This window comes from Cupressus sempervirens, chromosome 10, assembly GCF_028749045.1.
Source record: "Cupressus sempervirens isolate cs-2001-9-10 chromosome 10, ASM2874904v1, whole genome shotgun sequence".
Lineage (NCBI taxonomy): Eukaryota > Viridiplantae > Streptophyta > Pinopsida > Cupressales > Cupressaceae > Cupressus > Cupressus sempervirens.
The window spans coordinates 482,188,370-482,212,757 of NC_143127.1; the positions used below are offsets into that span (position 1 = coordinate 482,188,370).

The 24,388-nt window shown below is 35.4% G+C and overlaps 1 protein-coding gene across 6 annotated transcripts in view; it reads right to left on the bottom strand.

Annotated features, from left to right (window-relative positions):
* Positions 1–1,334: 1,334 nt before the first annotated feature.
* Positions 1,335–24,388, bottom strand: part of LOC149534775 (ATP-dependent (S)-NAD(P)H-hydrate dehydratase-like) — a 256,178-nt gene continuing 233,124 nt past the window's right edge. For 5 of the 6 annotated variants that reach the window (XM_089807172.1, XM_089807174.1, XM_089807176.1 and 2 more), the window contains one exon: positions 11,620–12,517. In XM_089807172.1, the coding sequence (XP_089663298.1) occupies positions 12,490–12,517 (28 nt within the window). In that variant the 3' untranslated portion in view covers positions 11,620–12,489. Of the gene's footprint in view, positions 1,766–11,619; positions 12,518–24,388 lie in introns of those variants that run through there. The other variant, XM_089807173.1, reaches the window with a different exon arrangement.

Genomic DNA, 24,388 nt, shown 5'->3' on the forward strand with positions numbered 1-24,388 from the left:
AGAACAAGTAAGTTTTGTTGCAAAAAAATCAATACCAGACAGAATTATAATCATACAAAAACTAATCCATTCATCTCAAACTAAAAAGAAGACATGCATGCTTATGAAACTTGATATACAGAAGGCCTATGACAAAGTGGATTGGCGATTTTTGTGTAAATCTCTAGAAGCTTTTGGCTTTTCACATCAATTGATTAACCTTATCTATAACAATATTTCAATACCCAAATTTTCAGTTCTCATCAATGGGACACCAAAGGGTTTCTTCAATATTGCAAGGGGTATTAGATAAGGGACCATATCTCTCCATTCTTATTTATAATAATGGCAGAATCATTTGGTAGGGCCATAAAAGAAGGCCTAAATAGATGACAAGATCAAAGGAGTATTGGTCACTGATAATGTAGATAACATTACACATCAACAATTTGTGGGTAGCACAATATTACCAAGAGAAAGCACATTCGATGAAGCGAGAAACTATAAACATATTATTTACACCTACACAGAGGCTTTTGGACAAAAAATTAATGCTAAAAAATCCAAATTTTTCTTCTTCTATACCAACCCAAAAATGGAAAGAAATATTTTCCATTCGATGGGATACAAGAAAGGATCCTTCCCCTGCAAATACCTTGGCATCCAGTTGGAAAAAGGGGCTAGAGATGGCAAATCTTGGGACCTAATTCTTGGAAAACTAGAAAGGAAAATTGAAAACTGGAAAAATAGATGGCTCACTAAAGCAGGCCAAGTTACAAAAATTAAATCAATATTATCAGCAATACCATCCTACCAAAAATCTTGTCTACCAATACCAAAGGGAGTGAAAAGTAAAATAGACAAGAATGTTAGAGATTTCTTTTGGAGATAAAAAAGAAAAAAAACAAGCTTTGATCAAGTGGGAAAACATATGCAGACCCAAAGAACAAGGTGGTTTACAAATTAGAAAACCTGAAATGGCAGAATCAAGCTTTTAGAGTGAAACTAGTATGGAGGATGTATAAGGAGAAGAAAAACCAATCGGCAAAAATCTTTTATCAAAAATATCTTAATCATAATGACCACTATCCCTATTTCGAACTGTTAATCCTCCTTATGGATCCAAAACTTGGAATTTTATGATGCAATGTAGACCTATAATAAGTAGAAAATTAACTTGGGATATAGGTCAAGGAGAGGAAGCCTTATTTTAGGAAGATTCTTGGGATGGACTCCCCCCAACCATTAAAAAAACACTAATCAATCTTTGGGGATTCCACGTGAAGAATTACAAATATAAGATCTATGAAAATCAAACAGATGTTTAGAAATGGAAAACTTTAGATGAAACAAGATTATTTGGACATGAAAAAATATCTTTTTGAGTAATTTATTAATCAAAGACTAGTCAACCATACAGATAGACAAGTTAAGTTGATTTGGGGTGCATAAAACAAAGGATCATACAATGTTTAAAAAGGATATGAACTCATACTTAACTCACAATGATGGGAAAAGATAGAAATTCCACTAGCTCTTTGTTGGGATCCAACTTGCCTACCTAAAGTAGTGATCTTCTTATGGGAAGCTTCACTTAATAAAATTCTCACTACAAACAAATTCAGTAAAATGAGCTTCGAAGGCCCCTCAAGGTGCCCACTCTGTAAGAGAAACTATGAAACAATTGACCATCTCCTATTGCAATGCATCTTTGCTAAATAGTGTTGGCAATGATTATGCCACAAACTAAACTTGTCATCAACACGCCCTGGGATCACATTAAAAGCTAGCCAAAAGATGGTTAATCCAAGATTTACAACAACATATGGAAAATATTGCCTTCACTTCTCTTATGAGAAATCTAGAAAGAAAGGAATACAATAGTATTCAAGAATGAAGAAATGATGACGCAATCATTTTTAAACAAAGTAAAAGCTAGTATCACCAAAGTTCTCAATAATTATCTTAGAAATACTATCAAAGAGGAAGGGACATTCTCAAAATGGGATGCGATAATGAAAAAGAATTGGAACAAGATAATCAACCCCCCTATGTGCTATCAAAAAGACAATAAACTAGCTAGAGAAACTTGCAAATGGGAGCTTCCTCTGCTGGGATGGGCTAAATTAAACTTCGATGGAGCATCTAGGAGAATTCTGGGCATTGCTGGGCTAGGATGCTTAATAACCTCCCCTACCTCATGGATCATTAAAAGGGCCAAGCCCTTAGGCTCAATTTCTAATAACCTTACAAAACTATAAGCTTTAACAGAAGGTCTCAATCTTAGCTTGGATGTTGGGATCGAGAAAATTATCATAGAAGGAGATTCCCAAATAATACTGAATGCATTAAGAAAAAGAAACACCCCAAATTGGATACTTCAACCCTAGTAGATAAATTTGAAGAAACTAGGATTCTACTTAGGAAGGAAATAAGGAGATAGATATGTTAGCTAATTTGGGAGCAGATGGATAAGATGTCGTTTCAAAGAACAAGGTTAGTCTTTTGTCTACATGATAATATTGAATTAATAGTATAAACTAGGCATTTTTAGTAATAGTTATAGCCTATAAACAAAATTAGGATAAGGAATGAATTCAAGTATAACAATATTGTAATCTAATACAAATCAAAAGACCATCAAATTCTAAAGGAATGTAACTCCTAACCCAAAAAAAGTCTATAAATGTTGTTAGTGCTCCAATCGATGAATACAGTTCTTTTTTTCTAGTTACACTAGACCAAATAGTTACATTGTAAATGTTCGATACAATAGTATAAAACTAATAGAACTATCTTAATCGCTCTTACGGTCATAGATAAAAAAAAGTGACTTCAATCTTTTGAATAAACTCTAAAAACTTACATGTAATGTAGACCTATTAATATTTTGCAAATTTGGCTTCTGCGGTAATTCTTAGATAAAAATTAATGCGTCATCACTAAGGCTAGCATAACAAAGGAACCAGATCTTATTGCTTTAATTCCATATGTTATGTAGCTAGTTTAAAATGGAGATTTTAAAAAGGGAATCCATAAATGTGCAATCACAACATAGGTTTAAAACTACTAATATAGTGTGTTTAGGGTTTTTAACTTCAACATGGATTAAATAGCTTATAACTTAGAATCTTTCATATTTTGTATAATTGGTGAACCAATAAGCTTCATTCTATTGTAGTGATCTCTTGGACAGGTTCACTAAACTTTGATTGCTAATTATTTCTCTTCAATTTTAGTTTACTAGCCCTTCTCTCAAAGCCCTCTAATCATCAATATTAAAAATGATATTCTAATAGCACACTATTGATATATCTCAACAATGATAAATCAACATACAACTAAACCAATAATTCTGATCAATACCTAGTAAATTCACCCAATTTTAGACCCAAATATAAATGTCTATTGAAAAAGCTGAATAAGAAATCTTAAATGTTAAATAGTAGATCAATCTATCCAAATTTAAAACAGTAAGGGAATGAAGTTTCTATCTCTTATTTTTTTTAAAAATTATTCATTATGCATACTAACAATGATCTTGGCCAAATCTAGTCATTTTTTGTAGAATCCTTCACAAGTCGCCAAGGAACTCAAGAAGAAAGAAATTAATCAAGCTTGGATGGGGAAACCAATTTATAACTTTAACAATCCAAATTATGAAGCAAGGAATCAATGCGAGTATCCAATTTTGAATCATAACCTACCATAAGGAGTTCACGATGAGTTACGTTAAAAAATCCATCAAAGGTTCAGGCCTTTGTATTCATAATCAAGATTAAGGATAGAAATGTAAACAAGGAATACATTTTCTAAGAAGGTTATCTCTTTTGTCTAGATTAGGAAAACTGAGGTATGTCCCTTTTGAACTATTAATTTATATAAGACCTTGGTCTTGGACAAGACTAGAGGTTTTCTTTCTCTTTTCATTCCTACCAGTGCCCATTTAAACAAAGACATTGTACTTTATTTTAATAGTAATATAATCTATAGGGCTTCAGCCTTTTAGCGACTAAAAAATGTTGAATATTCACATAATTGTTTATCATGTTTACATTGCAAGTTTAGTTGCAGTGCCTAAAAGGGTTTGGTTCTCTTTTAATTGTTGATTTGAAATTAGATGAGTATTTGAGCTTGCAAATGAATTAATTTACACCATATTGGTTAGGTTTGACTAATTTGTGTTTGAATGCATATGTGATAAATAATTGGTTTATTGTTCTTAAGTTAATTTGCATTAAATAACATTAAAGAAATGAAAACAAAACTACTTTACCATAAACTAATCGAAACATCAATCTAATAAACTAACTAATTACTACTTGCTAAATTGAAACACGTATCTCAAACTAAAATAAAATATGACTTGTTTTGACCTTTAACTAGAAGCTCCTACATGTGTGATGAGTTCAATTGGTGATGACACCTTAAATTGAGGTACATGCTTAATAGGTGTTCTAAAAATGCCTATGAATGGTAGATGAGTTATATGATGAATGAATTAATACAAATTTAGTCAATTGTGCAGTGTTCTAAGCCATGAGTGCAGAGAATTTGATTATGAAAATCGATTTGAAAAAGGTAAGTGTTGATAGGAAACAAAATAAACATGGTCGATATTGGTTCACATAAAGGAGGCAAAGTACAAAACTCTACTTAAAGATAACTTGAAGGATGTATGGAAATATATTTTTCTTTTCACAATACATGGTTTAACGTTTAAACACAAGGAAGGTTCTCAATGTCCTAAGACAAAAGTGAATGTTAGGAGACAACAAAGACAAGAATATTATGATGCAAAACTTTCAAAATTAATGTTTTTGTATGCTTTAGAAAAATTCAAGTGACCATTATGACAACTATAAAAAATGTTTACCCATTGGTCAACACCAACAATTTTACCAAAGAAAAAAAAGAGCTTTATAAAATAAAAAATTAGGAATTAAGAGCTACACAAATGGGGATTGGGGTATACATAAAAATAAGGCAATGGAATTAAACTTGGTCTTTAAGAGATATAACTAATTGTAAATTTAGTCATATAATAACACTTTAGCTTGTGTAGGTAATGTCAAAACTCAAATTGTTGTCATTGGAACATGAGCAAAAATCAATGCTCAATGAGCTTCAATCATTAAATCAAACTATAGTCTTCATGGTCGTGTGGATGTTTACATTGTATGTCAACATTCATTATTTTACTTTAATTCAATTTTAATATGGCAAGGCACCCATTAGTTGGCAATATATTAGGTTTAAATTTGGTTAGGGTTTCATAAAAGGGTGTAGGAAGAGTTGTAAACTCCAAACACCTATTCTAATGCTCTTTAATTAGAAGTAAATTTTTAACTAAATATTTTGAAAATAGGAGGAAAAATGTCACTACCCCAAGAAGTAAAAAGAAATCTATGTCATCCCAAGTATATTTGAACCCCAACCCTTTTTATTTTTAATGGAAATATCATCAAATATTTTTAACTATATATTTAAAAACAATAGATGTTTAACTATCTTTAAGATGATCAAGGCACACCTAAAACATACCTAACCATAATTCGAATCACCAAATATCTTCAAGCCATTAATCCATCCTAACTAGCAATTGAAGAACACACACCCTTTTTTGTGGATAGAGAACAACCCACGTGATCTTTTTGCCTTGACGATGTCGAGGGTTAAGCACATCTTCCAATTTTATGTAGGAAAAGTGTGAAATTTTTTTATGAAAAGTTTGTATGTTTGTCTTATAAAACTTGATGATGATAACTTAATAGCTTAGGTGACTTTCTTGGAATAAGATTCAGAGGGTTCTTAGAAAAAATTGATGAGTACATATAGGTAGGGCCCTATATTTTATATAATTATTTTTATTTTTGATTTGGTGAACATAGGTTTTGAAGAGGCCCTAAAACCTGTACAAATATGCGTTTCAAAGGGCTAGAAACCCCACAAGAAAAGATATTCAAGACTAGTAATAAATAAAATCGACAAAACAAGATAGGGAAAAAATAAGAAAAGGGGTCGAATCAACAAGCCCAAGCACCCCCACCTCCACAAAAAAGAGATGTATGAGAAGAAAAAAGCTAAGAGAAACCAACATGCAACCCAATCAAATCAAACTCTAGCTAAGATTTTCCTTTTATCTCACCCTCATGGGAATGAAGGGTCATATCAAATAAGGAATGAGGAGATTTATGTTTCTTTCTTTTAACTATTATCCAACCCTCTTCCACCCTAGAAGCAACATCCAAGAAAGAAAACAAATCTAAGGGCCGAAAAAAGTAACACAAACAAGAAGAATTTGTGAAGGTGAAACAAAACCTGTAGATTTGGTTGGACAAGTAGAAGTAGTAGGTCCAACAAGAGCGTGCATGGCCCTTTATTAACACCACTACATAAGACATCATTTGATAGCACTAACATCCTACCACCATACTTTGCAATGCGACTCATGCATTCTTTGTAATCATTATTTTGAGGTTTAAAATCTGCAATAGAATTTACTTTTAAATGTTGAATTTGAATGATACATACACCCACCTTGGGAGGGTAGAGAAGATCCCAAGGAAGGGCCAACATAAGTAACAAGGACAACATGAATCTGTGAAGGTGAAACAAAACCTCTAGATATATGGTTGGACCAGCATAAGTAGTAGGTCCAACAGGATAGCGTATGGAGCCCTTTATTAAAGCCGCTACATAAGACATCGCTTGATGGCACTAACATCCTACCACCATACTTTGCAATGAGTTAGACATATTCTTTATAGTCAATCTTATGGGTTTAAAAATGTCTACAATAGAGTTTACTTTTAAATGTTAAGTTTGATTGATGCATCTTTGCCATAACCAAATTTTTACACAATGAATCACGATAAACTTACGTAGATCTAACTCATTTGATGTAGCCACTTGTGTAGAGAAAACCATTTGGTATAGTATAAATAGGTGTGACCCCTTGTTTTCATGTGGGGATACAAATCCTTTGAGTTGGATAAATTACATGTACATTGGATGAGCCTATTATGTATGCATACACTAGGGTCGATGAATCGTGGTGTAAGAGCAAATGTATCACTAAACATGTAATATTATAGCATATGAATTTATACTACATAATTAATTCTAGACAAAAATAGATTAATATATCACTAAGCAAAATGGGTAGCGAGGGCAATTGAGAAAATTAAAATTAAATATTTAAGATATCACAATAGAAACACATGTATTTAGTTTATAAGATAAATAAACAATAGTTTCAATTTACTCTATTTTCTTTTGGTTTCAAAAATTACAAGCATATTTATTTAGAGCAAAGATGTTTGTACTATAAATTTGATTTTAAAAGAAGGATATGAAAATTAAACCTTCTAATCTCCTTACAAACATCCACCAAGAAGTTCTTATAAATTGAAGCAGTGTCTCAAATGATAATTATTCACAAAGCCCCTCTTTTTAAATTATTTTTCAACATTTGCATATACATATTGGGAAGGTTAATAGGTACTTCATTAAAAAGATTGGTATCACAACAATAAAGACGAATGCTTCAATGTTCATGGATTTATTGAAATTGACCTTATGTATAAGCATTAATTTATATTAGCAGCACAAGTATACAAGTCAATAATAACATAATTTTCATGTCAAATCTATTAATTTTTTTAAATTATACTTTATATTAATGACAAATGTCAAATTATTATTATATGTGGTAAGAATTAGAATGAATGAACAATGACATCCAAGAGACTGAGCAGTCTATGGGACCACACATCAAAGACTTATACCATTCCATGTTCTTTTTGGTATCAACTTAACTACTATGAATACATATTAGAAAACCTATAGTTTTGTGCAATCTTGTTTCATCAAACACAAATGCATAACCAACCCTTCCTCAAATTGTCTTCATACTATGCATGAATATACTGATAGACAATGCTAAATAATAAAGTGTCATTATGTTTCGACACACTCTTTACTTTAGAAAATGCACATTGTTTCTTCCCAAAACCCGTTGAGCACTATCCATCTACCTATCTAAGCTCACAAATGATGGGATCCGGTTTTCAACTGTCACTAATAGTGTAGCTTTATTTTTTATTACCATTCGTAAGTAGTTTTATCTTCATGACCCCACATGAGATTGGGCTCTTTCACATAGTGGGGTTTTTCATCCCCCTTTGCTTTGTCCACATGACAACTTTGATTTTTTCTATCACACATCTTTTTATCTCTTCTTTGGTATTATGACATTTTTGCATGTCAATGTTCCACTTATTTAGCCATTCCTTATTTTGCCTCATCCACATCTTTTTGCGATCTAATGTCTCCCCAGCCACTAATTTGGGCTAGCATTGTCTATCCATGTTTTCAACTTTGTTTAAATAGCTTAACAAATGGATAACCAAAAAAGCCTCCATTGGGTACACAAGTGCTTCCGCCAAATGAATCTCATAACTAGCTTTTAGATTAGTAGTAATAAGATGTTTTGTATTCTTTCAAAAACTAATTTCCATTTGTTGTTACATCAGCTACTACCCCAAACCTCACAACCATACAACACAACTGGGGTGACTAGAAAACCAAACAGAGTATTATTGGTTTTCCAATACCAAAGCATTGCTTGTCTACACTGGGTTTGTAGCAAAAAGGAAGCTCTCCATCCCCTTACTTCCATTTAGTTCTACAAGTCTCCCAACTAAGCTTGTTCTGAAAGTCAATTCCCAAGTATTTATATTCATCCACAATCTCAAGCATATTTCCTCAAGGAGGAAATTAACTTCTTGTTGCTTCTTTTTGAAAGAGAAAATCATGATTTCAGTCTTGCTAGTGTTCTCCTTTACCCTAACTTCTTGATCAAAACTCTATAGTTTCCTCAAGTTTTTTTTCAAATCCTTAGTTGATTGTGCAATTAAAATAAGATCACCACCATAAAGAAGTAACTTGAGCACATACCTAGCAAGTTGGACAACCTCCCCCACAATTTTGTTTAACCATTCTCCTAATTTGTCAATATACAAACCAAAAAGACTAGATGAGAGAAGGAAGCCATATTTTACACCAATATCATTGTCAAAGCATTCTAACATGCCATCTTCTATCTTGATTCTACTCCAACCTACTCATAGAGTCTGAACTACAACTCTAAGCTCATTTGGAATCTTGAGTTCCTCCCTTCTTTTCCAAAGCTTGTCTCTAGGAACTGTGCCAACAACTTTTTTGAAATCTACGAAATAGCAAAAAACCTCTCTTCCTTGAAGGTCCCAAACTTTCCCAATAAGGTGTCTAAGAGTGAAGGGTAGAGTGTTTCTATCTAAACCAAGCCTTTCCTTTTTCTCTTGTCTTCTTTTTTTGTGCAATTGCTAATTTTGTACTCAACTTACCAAGATGTGGATTCACCATCGCCCTGTTTGATTGCTGGAATTAACCTGGAATAGGGAAACGGGAATAGGAAAATTGGAATAAATCTATTCCAATTTTGGCCCAAAATGAGAATAAATCAAATTCTAATTTTTTTTTGGAATTCGATTTATTTTCATTTTGAGCCAAAATTGGAATAGATTTATTCCAATTTTCCTATTCCCGTTTCCCTATTCCAGGTTAATTCCAGCAAACAAATGGGGCCCATAGTCCTTGTAGTAGTAAGAGGGATTCTTGAAATCGCCTCTTGTGGAGAGGTATAACCACGCTAGCTATCCATTCTGTCCACTATGATTGACATTGTTGAACTTGTTTTTGGATGTGAGGGGTAAGAAGTTTCGCTCCCCACTACAAGAATTCAGCTTACAGCCCATCAATATTTTTTGCTTTATCACTTGCTAGGTTATTTATTCCTTGTTTAACATCTTTCACCAGAAAAAGTTCAATAGACGTGTTAATTCTTGGACAAATACTTTTGTCTTGTATTCGTCCATAAATGACTTTTGCATAATCCAGCCATTGATTATCTATAGTATAGTTTTCAATTCTCTTTTTCCTTTGCTAAATTTCTCTCTATAATCCCTTAAGATTTTTTTTACCTAGAGAGATCAACTATTCCCTTCTTGAAATGACATATCTTCTTTTTCTGTTTTTATCAACTTCTCAAATATTATTTGGCTCTTCTTGTTTGATTCGTTCACTTCAATTGTTCTTTTTTCTGCCTTGCACTCTTCATCATACCATGGATTAGATGGGAAATTGTTGTTGACCCCTAAGAAACATGATCTTTTGCACATCCCTAGAGCTTTATGCATTAAAGGAACAAGCAGACTGCTACAAATATGGTCTTTCTTTTCCCCTATTTTCTTATGCAAAGGAATATCGTTTTATATTTGAAGATGATCCAAGGCAAACACAACTACTTCCTGATTTTCCCTTGAGAATGACTCTTCTTATGCAGGAGAGCACCTTTAGTTTTTTAAGAATTATAGTTGTAGACTCCCAGTTTCACAAAACATAGCGAGCGATCAGATTTCAACTCTATAGGACAAGTCCCAATATTGAACTCCAACAGTCTAGAGGTAGAATCTTGGGAACACATAACATAGTCCACAACACATTGACTGTTGTTGGTTTTACAAGTGATACATCCAAAGAAGGGCTAGTTTTCCATACCATTACATATAACCAAATCATATAAGTTGCAAATGCCTAGAAGCTCACTCTTGAAGTGAGATACATCCCCTTAGCATGATCCCTATTTTCTTCTAACCAAAAGAGGGTTGGCCTCTCCTCCCTCCTTCTTGTCCAACTGAATGGCCTAATTATTCATTCTCCTCACATTAAAGTCACCCACCAAAACTCTCTCCCAAGGCACTCAGGTTCGATATGCTTTAAAGCTGCATAAGGGCCCTCATTGTCAAGGTTCGTCTTTATATAAAACTTCAAATTTTGGGGGACAAAGTAACCGCATTCAGCCTCATAACATCCTTTTCTGCTGATTTCAGCCATATAAAACACTTGTTTGGATTTTCTTTCTCCATTTTTGTAATACCTCCCCACTCTTTGTTGATTAAAACTACAATCCCCCCATGCCCATTACCTGTTTTTTATCTGCCATTGCATACAGAAATTTTATCATAACCTTGAAAATCCAAGACTTCGCAACCCTCATGTTTGTGTTTCCCTTCTTCTATGGGACCCAAACCCGGTCCTCTTCTTCACGGAAAACCTCTAATACTCCACCTTACCATATGTAAATACTCCCGTGGGGCCCTGCATCCCTATTTATTGTGTGACAGTCTTTTGCTGATTTGAGCTTTGCCATTTTTCAGCCAAGCTCAATTCCTTTTTTCTCTTTCTATTTTTACCTTCTCCCATTCTTTCCTGCAACAATATCCACAAGTGCGAGTTGGGGAAGCATCCCAAAGCTAGGTAGTGACCTAGAGGAAGATAAGGAATGTGACGCAAGCATTGTGTTGTGTTGTATCATGAACTCAAAATCAAGTCAGAAATCATTTCACAATGTCCATGCAAATAATTTTTTTAATTGCAAACATTTCATCAAACTTAAAAAAGAATGGATTTTTAATTTTAGACAAAAGTGAAAATCAATCATCAAACAATCAAAAAGATGCTCTTCTGAATGGTGGCATTTGCCTTGGTTGCATGAATGTTACCTGCAAATAATAAATATGATCCTAATCAACGGCAAAAGTTAAAACATGCTATATATATTTTCTGCCAATGCTGTCATTAATATGTAACAATGCCAAAGTAATCCATCCAGAGCTGTGTCTCAATACAAAATTATATCATATCAACGAACAAAAGGGTCTCGCCAAATGTCAAGAATTAAAGTAACGATATGTGAAAGGCTCGAAGATTGGATGAATTTCTTCATGTCAATTTTGCAACAGTATCCAGTTCCTTTGGTACTGTGTCATCCTACTGAACTAAAAATGAAGCTCCAGAAGCAACACAGCAGTTTGAGTGTTATTACATTTTTCCTTCCCATTTGAACAGGATAGAGTTAGTTTCCATTTTATTTCCATCCTTACAAGCATTTTATGTAATGCATTTAGGAAGCCCTTTAGTAGGGAAGACAAAAAAAACCTAATTCTGTTCTGAGTAATGCACTGAAAGGCCTTTTTTTCTATTTCTTTATAATATGTATATTAACAATGTATTTCAGGTGCTTGCACTATCCACTTAAAAGATATGCATTGAAGGGGGTAAAGGTCTTTGAAATGATGATTCAATTTTAATTATGAACAGGAAACACTGATTGATCAGGCACAAAAAGATTTGTAAATTATTGAAAAAAACTTCTAAGATCATTCTTCCAAGTGGTGCCAAGCTTTTCTATTTTACTTGGTAGAGTCGTTTAGAGACTAAACTTATTAGACCTTCCATTTGACATCGTAAATAAAGTCAAATTTTCTCTTATTATAAAGCTGCTTCTGAAAACCCAACTGTTCAAATCAAATCTAGACTACTAGAGTTGGACTACCAAATATGAGCTCGGCTTCGATTGCAACTAGTGATTTTAAGAAGCATGTACTTATATATACATGACGACCATCACTGTGCTGGGCAAATGTCCTCCAAACTGCATAAATACAGCCAAAACTTAAATGTCAAGATCACATGCAAATAGAAATGAATAAATTTTCATCCCTCTTTTATCTCAAAGATCACATGCACACAGTAGTTGCAAAATAAAATCTCCTCTTCATTTTTGGCTTCATATTTTTGTTAAATTTCTTAGAATATCATGTACTGTACCTAAACAGATTTTGAAACCAAAACTTTTCTTGCTTGTATCTACACGAGTCACTTTTGATGCATTAACAAGCTGACGAAGGCATGGGAATGATATCGAAAAGAAGAGATAGAGGAGTAGCAATATAAAATGTTGGAGGTTATAATGAAATAGCAAGGAAGAGCAGAAATTCGTGAGAAAGAAAATCTAAGAAAAAATAAGAGTAATGCAGGGATAGCAAGATGGATATGGCCCATATGCAAGAAAATCTCAAGATTAAGTAGAGAAGAACCCATATTAATAAGTTAACCAAAAAACCGGAATTTTTCCATGTATGACTTCCTTCTGAATTGGAAATATGTTCAGTTTGCCTGTATGTTCAGTTTGCCTGTGGCTCTGACTAGGCTAAGAATTTTTACAAACAAATTCATTTAGAATTGTTACTATCACCTATTTGTACCTCAGCAATTCCAGAAGTGTCAAGGTGATTCTGGTTAGCAGCGGACATCATTTTTCAAGCAGTTTGTTTCGCATTTGAACAATAAAAAAAAAAAAGTAAAACCTTAACCCTTCAATCATTTTCACTTTGACTTGTTTGATTAGTCAAGAAACAGAAAACAAACAGTTTCTTTGTTGCAGGCAACAAGGTTTACAACATATAAAGCTTCCATGCTATATTTGTTGGGGATTCTAGTCAGAATGTAAATGTGGAAGTCTGTTCACGATAACCTTGGTCACTGTCGAGTAAATCTTAGCATTGTTGCTTGATCAAGAGCCATCCTGCTGTGAACTTGTAGTTAATATATGCAGCTATTGAGTGTACTTGTTGGGATAAGGTGACTCAGCCTTACCATGATTTATTGTTTTATTTGTGCTTTCTTTGAAAGTTGCTAAATGAAGCTGGATTCTTCCACAAGAAAAGACTTGGATCAGAAAAACATAAAGCTTATGTTTTTTGGTGATTTATTCTCTTGTGCTTTGTTTTTATGCAAGGGTTGTGCATAAGGAAGTTTCTAAAATAATTTGTAGATGTATTAAATGTAGATGCTTTAAAAACAGTTTCCTCTTGTACAAAAATTCTATAAGTACAAGGCATTGTTGTGGAGAATTAAGTGAGAGATGAGAAGTTATTTGCACAGGGTTATGCTGCCGGACTTTCTCTAGAATGGAGCAAGATGTGAATCTTCATGTGAAGGCTAAAAATATATTGTAACTTGTTGCTGAATAATTCATTAGCTTGATGGTTTGGAGGTTGGGGTTTTTACCTAGATATATTTTCCCCACATATATTTGTGTTCTCTATTCTGTCTCATTCTTATAGTTTTATGATTGTAGAATAATAATCTGTATGTCGTAATGCTGCTGAAATTTATTTAGATCAGTAAATTGCAATCACTTTCCTTTAAGGTTTTAATTGTGGGAAATCAACTATGTTTCTGCTTTTATGGCATAGTAGTATGCACTTGTATTTTCTTATTAGAAGCCATTCAAGGAACTATTGTATATATGATATGCATACTGATCTCAGATGACTTTCTTGGGTGCTCTCATTTCCCTTCAATTAGTATCAGAGCTTAGTTTTGTGAATTGTATGTTGCTTGCATGTGAGGATTCACATTGTTTTTGGTTTTGGGTATTTCTTCTATTAGGATTTCATAGCTTGTAGAGCTTGAAGAAGTTTGTTTTGAAGAAATTCATTGATAATTAATCCATTGATGAGTGAAAGTCTTGCAATTGATTTAGTTTTTCAGGAGACAAAAGACATTTCTTGAAGGATGGTGAAGACAGAGAAAATAGAGTTGGTCATGTTGAAATGACATTGATCTAGAGCTCTTGATTGACAATTGAATAATTCATAATGCACTAGTATGGGAAGATGTCGCTTTTGTTACCTAGAATGCATATAGGCTATGGAGTTGATAATTGTATGATATGGAAGCTTTTGGATAGCCTCTCTCTCAGATGCATGTACTAGTAGTGGTTGTGGAATTGGTCTACAAGTGGGCATGGAGTTCCTATACTATGTTTTCATCTTGGATGCTTATACATGCATGGCTTGGATTCTTGCTCGTTGGATCTAAGGGGTTTATAGATTTTCCTTAAAAATCTATAATGATGCTCATCTGTGAAAATCCATTATTCTAGATTCAATTGTTTGGTGTTTTTTTAGACTTCTGAGTTTTTCAAATGACAAATGGGTGTGGATGTGCATGGGTGTTCTTAAACACAATGTTTTTGCAAATTTTGCATTCTGAAACAAAAACTTGTGGTTTTTTTGTGGATCTATTGAAGAGCTATTTTCTAGACTCTGGTTCCTTCAGGGTGTTGTTGGATGAGATAGTTTTAGTTTTTCATGCATGCATGCTTTGTGCATGGTGAGAGGTGTGTTTCTTGCTCTCCATGGAGAGGTTGGTACGTGATCAGTCACCCGACATTTCTATGGTGATGTTTTGTTGGATTCCTAGACTATGGTGCTCAATGTGGACATAATTGGCAAATGAGATTTATGCTTGATTTGGTGTTTGAGTCATGTTGTCTACATGATTATTCGGTGTAAGACGGGGACCCGTCCTCCTCTCCACCCCCCTCCCCCCCCCCCCCCAAAAAAAAAGGCCGTCTCGAAGATGGGGACGCACCCGGGACTGGGGGACGGCGTCTCGGCGTTTTGGGCGATGCCACTTAGAGTGTCACCTTTGCTGGAGACGGCGAGACATCTCGGCATCCCCTGTGTAGATGCGGGAGGACACGACTGCGTCTCCTTTAATGCAGGGGGACAACGGGACATCTCCTGAGGCAAGCAAAAGAGGCACATGGAAAAATAAAAATTTAAGTTGAGGAACTATGTAACTCCTGTAGCTTAAATTAACAATGATTACTATTAGATAGTAGAATCTAGATACTCATACTATTGATCTGAAGACTTATATATAATAATATAGACTAATATTTATTATTTGTTGATGTTCAATATTCAATGTTCAATGTTCATTGTTTGTTTGTCATTTGATCATGAATCATGATGTTTTAGTTGAAAACTTCTATGCAATGGTCAATGTTTAAGTGTTTTACATCTTTGTATCTTATATTGTATAATTGTAGTACATCTTTTCATATCTAGCATTCTATGTACCATATGTATAGTATATACACCCCTGCTCCCCCTGCTAACACCCTCCCCACCACCGTCCCCCTCGTCCCCTACCGCCGCCCCCTCGCTGTCACCAAATCAAGGCCCCTCTACCCCCTCATCCCACCGTCCCCCCATCTCGCAAGATGGTGTAACTATGTGATTATTCTCTTTTGATCTCATTTGTACACATAACTAATGTAATAGTGGGTTTACATGTTGCAATGATTGGATCTACAAGTTATGTAGTCCGGTGGGTAGGCCACCCATTTAATTGTAGTGGAATAACTTGGATGTGGACTGTCTATATCCACTAGATTTGATTCAATGTTGTTGCAGACTTGTTAGCTGGCCTTGTTTGTGGTCACTTGTACATTTGTATAGTTGCTTTGGGATGAGAGGACGGATGATATTTGATTGCTTGGGTAGTCAGTTATCGAGTCCTATAGCATGGTGAATTTTCTTAGTGTGGAGATCTTGGTTTCACTTAGTGTGATGTATGGACCTTGATAATTTTCAGATTTGGGGTATGGTGTGTCATATGCTTAGATAGCTTAGTATCACATTTTAGTGGGAGCTTTAGCAGTGGTTGTATGTTTCCATCATATAGTGATGGATGATCTTCTTTAGTGTTGCAGATGTTGGAGGATGCCTTAGATCTTGTTGCTATAGAAGGGTCTTTCACATTTTTTGGTTCACTAGTTGGAAATAGTATCTTCGTGTGATTGGCGATGTTGACATCTTTAGGACTAAAGGGGTCCTTGGTAGAGATCTTGTTTATACTTTTATTTGATATGTTATCATGGTGGCTTCTATGTCATGGTTTTCTGTTTATTACCAATTCAGAGTTCTAACATGATACAGTTATTTGATATGATCACATCGAGCATGTTATCTCTTTGGAGATGGTTTGGATCATGATGTCATGTTCATGTTTCTTATTCCATGGTTGGATCTTTAATATTGATCTTGGTTTAGTTTCATGGTATTGAGTACTTTGATCATTTGCTTGATACTTCATGATAGTGCTATGTTGCTATGGATTTTTGCATGGAATGATTGATTACAGTTGCTTGTGGATACTTAGAGACTTAGGTGAGGCTAGAGTTCTCTTCATATGAGAAACATGTTGTTGAGATGTATACTCTTGATGAGATTTCAATAGGAAGTCCGAGGAGCCTATACCTTTGTTAGGCATGAGTTCAATAGACACCTATGAGGAGATTGTTCTTGGATAAGTCACAAGGTGACTTGCATATCTTGGAGGAGCATTCTCATTCCCCACTTTTGGTCTACTCGGCAATTTATCACTTGAGAGGTATTGCTTAATGTTACTTTCAGGTGCTTTATGTTTTCTTTCATATTCATGGATCTTGAGGTGCAGTTAGACGGTTCTGGAGGATTCATTGTGAGAGATGGATAACATGGTTATCTCCTTTAGGTGTATTTTCATTTATGATGACAATATGAGATGGTAGTGGGCTGATTTCCTGAAATGGGAAATGGAGTTGTTTGATCTTCTTTGAAAGGATTACATCCATATAGATTCATGATATCATGTTATATTTGATCTCTTGAGGTTGAACAATTCTGGATGGTGTTGTGGCTTTTCTCTTGGAGCTGTGAAGGAGATCATACTTTACACAACTGACATTTAGAAGTGTTTGTAGGAGGACATGCTACATGCTTATGATTTGCAGGTTCTCTCTTTGGTCTTGGTTATCTTCTTGGATGTTTTGTAAGAAACCTTACTTAGATTGATCTGAAAATTTGAACTTGGGCTAATAGAATTATATCAAACAGTTGGCATGTGACCACCGTATTAAACTATGAACCGCTGAAATATTTCGGTTTGAATAATGCAACCAATTAAACTAAGAAAGTTTACAGAATGTGGAGATCATTTATAATAGCAATCCTTAAACAAAACAACGATATCAGTTTAAAACCTTGTACAAACTACTGTCTAAAAATAAGGCAATGATCATAGAGCGAATACACAGCTACACCATTACATGAAGCAATTAATTTCAGTCATTCAAGTGCAAACAATAAAATAAAGGAACCTAGAGTGAAGTGGTTGTCTAGTCTTTTAATGATGTCTCCATTTTACTGTTCTTTGATTATATCTGTCCAGTCCTATTGCAGAATATATTTCGAGAGCTTGAGATCGAAGTACTTCACATTGCGATGACCTGCTATTGGTTGATATCTTGGTATTGTCTATACTTGCTGAGAGTAACCACGGGCCCGACTGCGTTTTACTCCTACCTTCATTCAATCTAGGATGTCCTATTGTAATTCCTATCTCACCCCCGACTGTCACACCTCCCTTCTGGCCTCACCTCAATTCCAGTCATGGGTTCTAGTTTCTGTAATCAATTCCAATACCTAACATGGCTCGTATCTGCTGGCACAGTTACACAGACTTACCACGCCTAGTCTCTATGTCTCTTCACTTCTGGCATAGACATGAAATCTAAACTTGCCAACCTATCTTACGCAATTGCTAGAGATCACGTGGCCTTCAGCCCAACTCTTCCTCAATTGTTATTGACCTCGCCTTTCACTAATCCGACTATGGTGATATCAGGAATGCCAGTACTGATGTTTGCGGTTGCTACAGCTACCCAATTTAATGCAATAATGACTTTCAATGTTGTTATTACTCAATACTAAGTCGTACTTGTTTTGGCCAATGAACCTTTAATCACCCTTCTTCCTGATGTGAAACTCCAACCTTCTGTAAATTGATGTAACGATCTCAATCTTAGTTCTAAAAGTACAAATGTGAGATGCTAGGTTTGCATCTAGTCTCATTCTTTTCCTCAAGGGGATTCATCCTTAGGAAATATCTAGTCACATTTAAGCAACTCTTAGGATTTTATAAATTAACATATATTCGTTGTAACAATCCCAAAGCAAATGCTTTCATTTATAACTTCAAGATAAGGAGAGGTACAAACAACTTGGCAATGACGGATAAAATACTATTTCATCTTTTAGTCACTTAAGTCATTTTGTCATAAAGTGACTTTAAATAATAAAGTACTTTATATTTTAACTTAATAAAACAATGTGACTTTAACCTTAGAATTTCCCATTTAAAATCTCATCAACTGAAACCAAAACTCCTGTGACTGGCTGGCATTGTAAATCATATGTCATTAGCCTATCCGGATGGAAAGATAGACCGACTCAACGCGATTATGGCTAGCACAGAGAAGGGGACATTACATGTTTGGGTTCACATAACATTGGTTTTTGATATTTATTGGAGCTAAGGTGGTCAATCTTTTGTGGTCATTTGTTATCACTCATACTTGATTGTTTTTTGTGATGACAAGATGATTCCTTTATCTCTTTTCTTTGTTGGATGTGGAGAACATGGGTGGAGACTAGATGAGAGAGATGTTTTTTGCAATATTTTTGCTATAGGATTTGCATATCTTTGTGGATGGTCCTTGGTACTGCATGGTTACACTTTCTTTGTGTTGTTATTAGTAGACTCAATATGCCTTTGATTTTTCAGATTTGACATTACCCATGCAGTGGGAGTTCTTGTATGTGTTTGGTCTTCATCAACTGGTTTTCACATAGAGCTTGAGGTTGCAGTTTATGGGTTGGTTATGTTGCTAGCATGAGTTTTTTGGTGTTGGATAACTTTGAGGTATGGGAGATTGGATGGGTTAGCATTTACTGTGGATGTTGTTTTCAATCTTGTGGGTTTATCAGTTGGATTGGACCAATCAGTTTGGTGGTTGTGCGGGCTGATGTTTTATCTTGTTTTCTAAAGGATGACTTCACAGTTGTGTTGGGCTGAGAAGTTGATGTTTTTGATGCTTCTATGTAGCTCATGAGAACAATGGAGTGGTGACATTATTGTGCAACCTTTGTTATCACTGGGATCTTATGCTTGTGTTGGTTGTACAGGTGCCTTGTTGGAGCACGAGAGCATGTGCTAAGATTTATGTGGTTTCATGAATGGCTGTGATGATATAGTTTTCATCAATTTGAATCTTGTAAGGTCTTCGATAAGTAGGAGATTCTTGACTCAGCCTTACCACGATTTATTGTTTTATTTGTGTTTTCTTGGAAAGTTGCTAAATGAAGCTCGATTCTTCCAGAAGAAACGACTTGGATTAGAAAAACATAAAGCTCATTTTTTTGGTGATTTATTCTCTTGTGCTTTGTTTTTACGCAAGGGTTTTGCACAAGGAAGTTTCTCAAAAAATTTATAGATGCATTGAATGTAGATAGTTTAGAAACAATTTCCTCTCGTACGAAAAATCTATAAGTACAAGGCATTGTTGTAGAGAATTAAGTGAGATTAGAAGTTATTTGCACAATGTTATGTTGCCGGATTTTCTCTACAATGGAGCAAGATGTAAATCTCCGTGTAAAGGCTGAAAATGTATTGTAACTTGTTTCTGAGTAATACATTAGCTTGATGATTTGGAGGGTGGGGTTTATACCTGGATATGTTTTCCCCACGAATATCTATATTCTCTATTCTATCTCATTTTTCTAGTTTTATGATTGTAGAATAATAATCTGTATGTCATAATGCTGCTGAAATTTATTTAGATCAGTAAATTGCAATTGCTTTCCTTTAAGGTTTTAATTGTGGAAAATCAACTGTCCGTTTCCGCTTTTATAGCATAGTAGTATGCACTTGTATTTATGTTAAGGAATTAACCTGGATAATCTATAGGTCTATGGGTGCAAATTGTGCCTAACTCTTACTATCATATACTCCATTATATGGCATTTGTAATTATTTATATCTGTTCTAAAGGTGCCGGCAATCAGAGTGGAACAAGTTTAGTTTTTCCTTAAACTAATCTATCTTAGTTTTAACTAATCTCTACTCTATAGTCGCCGACTTTGGATATATTAATTACTTGTTAAATATAAGGGTGATGTCCCTTAAGAGACATACCCCCTGATATGGATATATATGCTGGGCTAAGAAGGCAGTTTGGGGACACACAGTCACCTACAATCTGATCTCTAGGTCTTCTTTGTAGTGCCTCTCCCATTTGACTTTTGTAAGTCGTCCTCATGGATGCAATCTTGCTGGTCTTTTGTTGTGATGGATCTTGATTGTGACCTTGAGTGGTTTACACCGTTGAGGTGTTTGGATTTACATTTCTGTATCAATTGCTTTGATTATGCTTTTGACTGATCTATGAGATTATGATGTGATTTTGGTTCACTAAGGTTTGTGCCAGTGGTTACCAAGATCGAAATGGTATCATGAGGTTGTTCCGTGATTACCCTCTGATGTGTGCAGAGATTGCACTATGTTCTTTTACCATGCTACATTGGACTAGGTTCCTGTAGCAGTGGTTAGTCATGTTTATGACTGTGTTTGCTTCTGTGTTTTTAATGCAGAGTAAACAATCATTTTTAAATGCTTAAGTAATTAAAATGGGTTGTTCTTGTTGGATTCTTTGGTTATATGCTGTGGACATGTGCCTTGTTTTATTTTGATCTGAGAGATATATGTTACTTATGTGATGTTTACATTTGTGATGACCTGAGGGTCAAATGTTACTCTTTGATTCTAGTATCATAGATATTAGACTACTATGCTATTCAATTAATCATATTGCATGATGATGCCATTTTGAGATGACAGCGTGTTTTATGATGATATCTGGTTATCTGGTGTTTGGAGATACCTCTGATTTTGTTATGTGATGGAATTAATGCTATGGTTATTTACTTCATTCCTGTGTTGTTATGCTTTATGCGAACGTGAGTGATGTAAATAGATTATTTTAATATAATTAAATGAATGGTTAAATTAGGTGATTTAACGCATTATTGCTTTGGCTATGTTATTATATGCAATTGCACTTAATCGTGTTGTTTAGTGTGCAGGATTTATATCCCTGGCAGTGGCACATGGAGTTAGTGATTCAGCCGTTCATATTTTACCAATGTCGTCCTAGTATGGTTGACGTATCTTTAATTAAAGTGTTTAAATTAAACCTTTCGGTGATTGTTAAATCCGAACTCATTTGCATTATGTGATTAGACCAGTAAGCATGTCTGTGCATTTAGAGGTTCACATTGTTGCAAAAGTTGTTAAAGTGATTTCTGTGTTTTTGGGCTTACGGGCTTTTTAATTGATTTATTTTAATTTCTGGCAGCTTTGCCATAGATGAATCCCTATTTATAGGAATAGCCTGTTTTCGTTTGGGTCGATTCGGGGTTTAACTAGATTGGTTGGTTAAATGCCCTAATCGATTATTCACCCAAAAAGTGAATAAGTATCCAAAAAGGAATTTAATTCCTCACTTCTCACTTTCAAATTGGAAAGTTGGAGAGTAAAACCCAAAAATCCTCTTCATGAGGATTTACTGTTTTGTTCGTTGTGGGAGCTATGGGCATGGGATGGTCGCGAGGTTGGGCTCGTTGGATCCAGCTCGGGGAAACCTTGGATTGCCGCGATTTTCAGCTACTTCTGTGGGATATTTATTTTATGGTTCAGATTCCCGTTTTGCCCTTTTGGCTGTGAGGTAGGGCTTTCCTGTTTTATTGGTTCTGCTCCGTTTCTGCTTCTGTTTTTGGTAGCCGTTTGTTTGGAGGCTGAGAACTAGTGTTCCCCTCTGTTTTTGTATGCTAGTTCTACCCAGTTGGGCGGGTATGAACATTTCCCTATTTTTTGGGATGAGGGTTTGGGATTTTGCACTGTTATGCTGGCCGTTTTTGCATATGGTGTCTGATTCTATTTATTTTTGGATTTTTGGGGTTTTTGAACCCAAAGGCCAAATGGGTTTTTAATTTTGAAATTTTTCTAAAATTTGGAGTTTTTACCTCATTTTGCTTGCCACCCTATTTTCTCGGGTTTTCTTGGCACAATGTGGGTCGTGGACTTGGATGATCCGTTTGGATATCAGTCAGACCACTTCTGCACTTTTATGTTGCATTGGGATGCATGTTGCATCCGTACTCCCGACGTTGTGTTCGGTTGAGTGATTTTATACCTGTTATGGTTTCTGTTGGACCTTTGCTTTTGTTTCATGAGCACTAGGATTCGTGTAGAATCCATACTCTCGGATTGAGGCCGGTTGAGTAAGTTCACGACTTTTGGTCTTGTTGCATTATTGGGATTCGTGTAGAATCCATACTCTCGGATTGAGGCCGGTTGAGTGATTTCATGATGTATGGTTTTTTTTTTTTTTTTGGCTTTGGGATTCGTGTAGAATCCATCCTCTTGAGTTGCTTTCGGTTGGGTGTTTGTTTTGCATTGTGTTCTCATTCCTGTCCTTGTGTTATGATCTTTGTGATGGTGGTGTGCCACACACGAGTATATGCGCGTACATTTGTTGGGTGACTTGCGAGGCCTGATCTTTCGTAGATTTGCCGAAAGTTATGATCATTGGGGTTGGGATGGGAGTATGCATGCCCACAGGCACTTGTTGTAGGATGAGCATGGGTAGGGTAGGGTAGCATATGGAGGGGGCTTCTATCTCGCAGCCTGGTGACCTTAGTTCCATAGGGTTGGCGGAGGATAGGAAGTTTTAAATAAGTGATAACTAAATAAAATGTGACTGGTAATAAAACTTAAGATAATAAAATGTGTGTGCGGGGCCCTCCATTGAGGAGTTGAAATGCACGATCCAAGCTTGGGCTTTTCGATGCCAAGCGACTCTCCATGATGCTAGTCCCTACGTAGTAGCCTATTGAGTGTCTGACCAGGACCTGTACTCTTTGCATTGTCTTAGGTTCTTGGTTGCAGCCATCATACTGTCTGGCGTGAGTGCTAGCCTTGGATGTTCTTTTGTGTGTTTGTGGTTGGATCATTATCTCCATCAGCACGGCGGGTGTGGACCTATGGGTGCCACGTGGTTGGGAGGCGTAGCTACCTTCACCACTACTAGGGACCGGTGTACAAAGATGGCCTTTTGTCCTAGTGCGACCGTTGCTGGATGTTTTCACTTGGTACGTCGGGTTTCGGAGTGTGCTTTCTTGTGATTTATGCTTTCTTTGGGATGCTTGGATATCATGTTTAGATGATGTTAGTTTACTTGACGCATTCCCTTATCATGATGTTTAGCATATGATTAGATGATGTTATTTGATTTAGTAGTATATTTGTTGCTTACTGCTGTTTAGCATGTGATAGGTGATGTTATCTACGGTAGGATTATCTTATGCATTATCACTAGCATGTTAGATTTCCTTATATTGTTGCATGTTTTAGTAGTGGCGTCCCTATTACGACAGTACCGACGATCTGGTCGGTGGCTTGGGATGTTACGCGTGGGGGATGGCTAGATCCACGATGGTCTTATGATGCTATTGACGGTTGGGAGGAACAGCGCACTTATTTGGTTTAGTTCTAAAATATATTTTGTTCTTTGCGATGTTTATTTCAGTATGTGCTTTGCTTTTATGTTTTAGATGGTTAGATGTTCCTCTTTCCTTGTTGTTTGTGCTCTCGAGTGTTCATTCCTCGATTTATGTGGATCCGGTACTCCCCGGTGTGGAGGTTTCCTTGTTTGTTTAGCTTTTTGTTTGCGTTTTGTGTCGCGCTGATTTGTTTCCTCGCGCGAGATTGTATTTTCCTCGCGCGA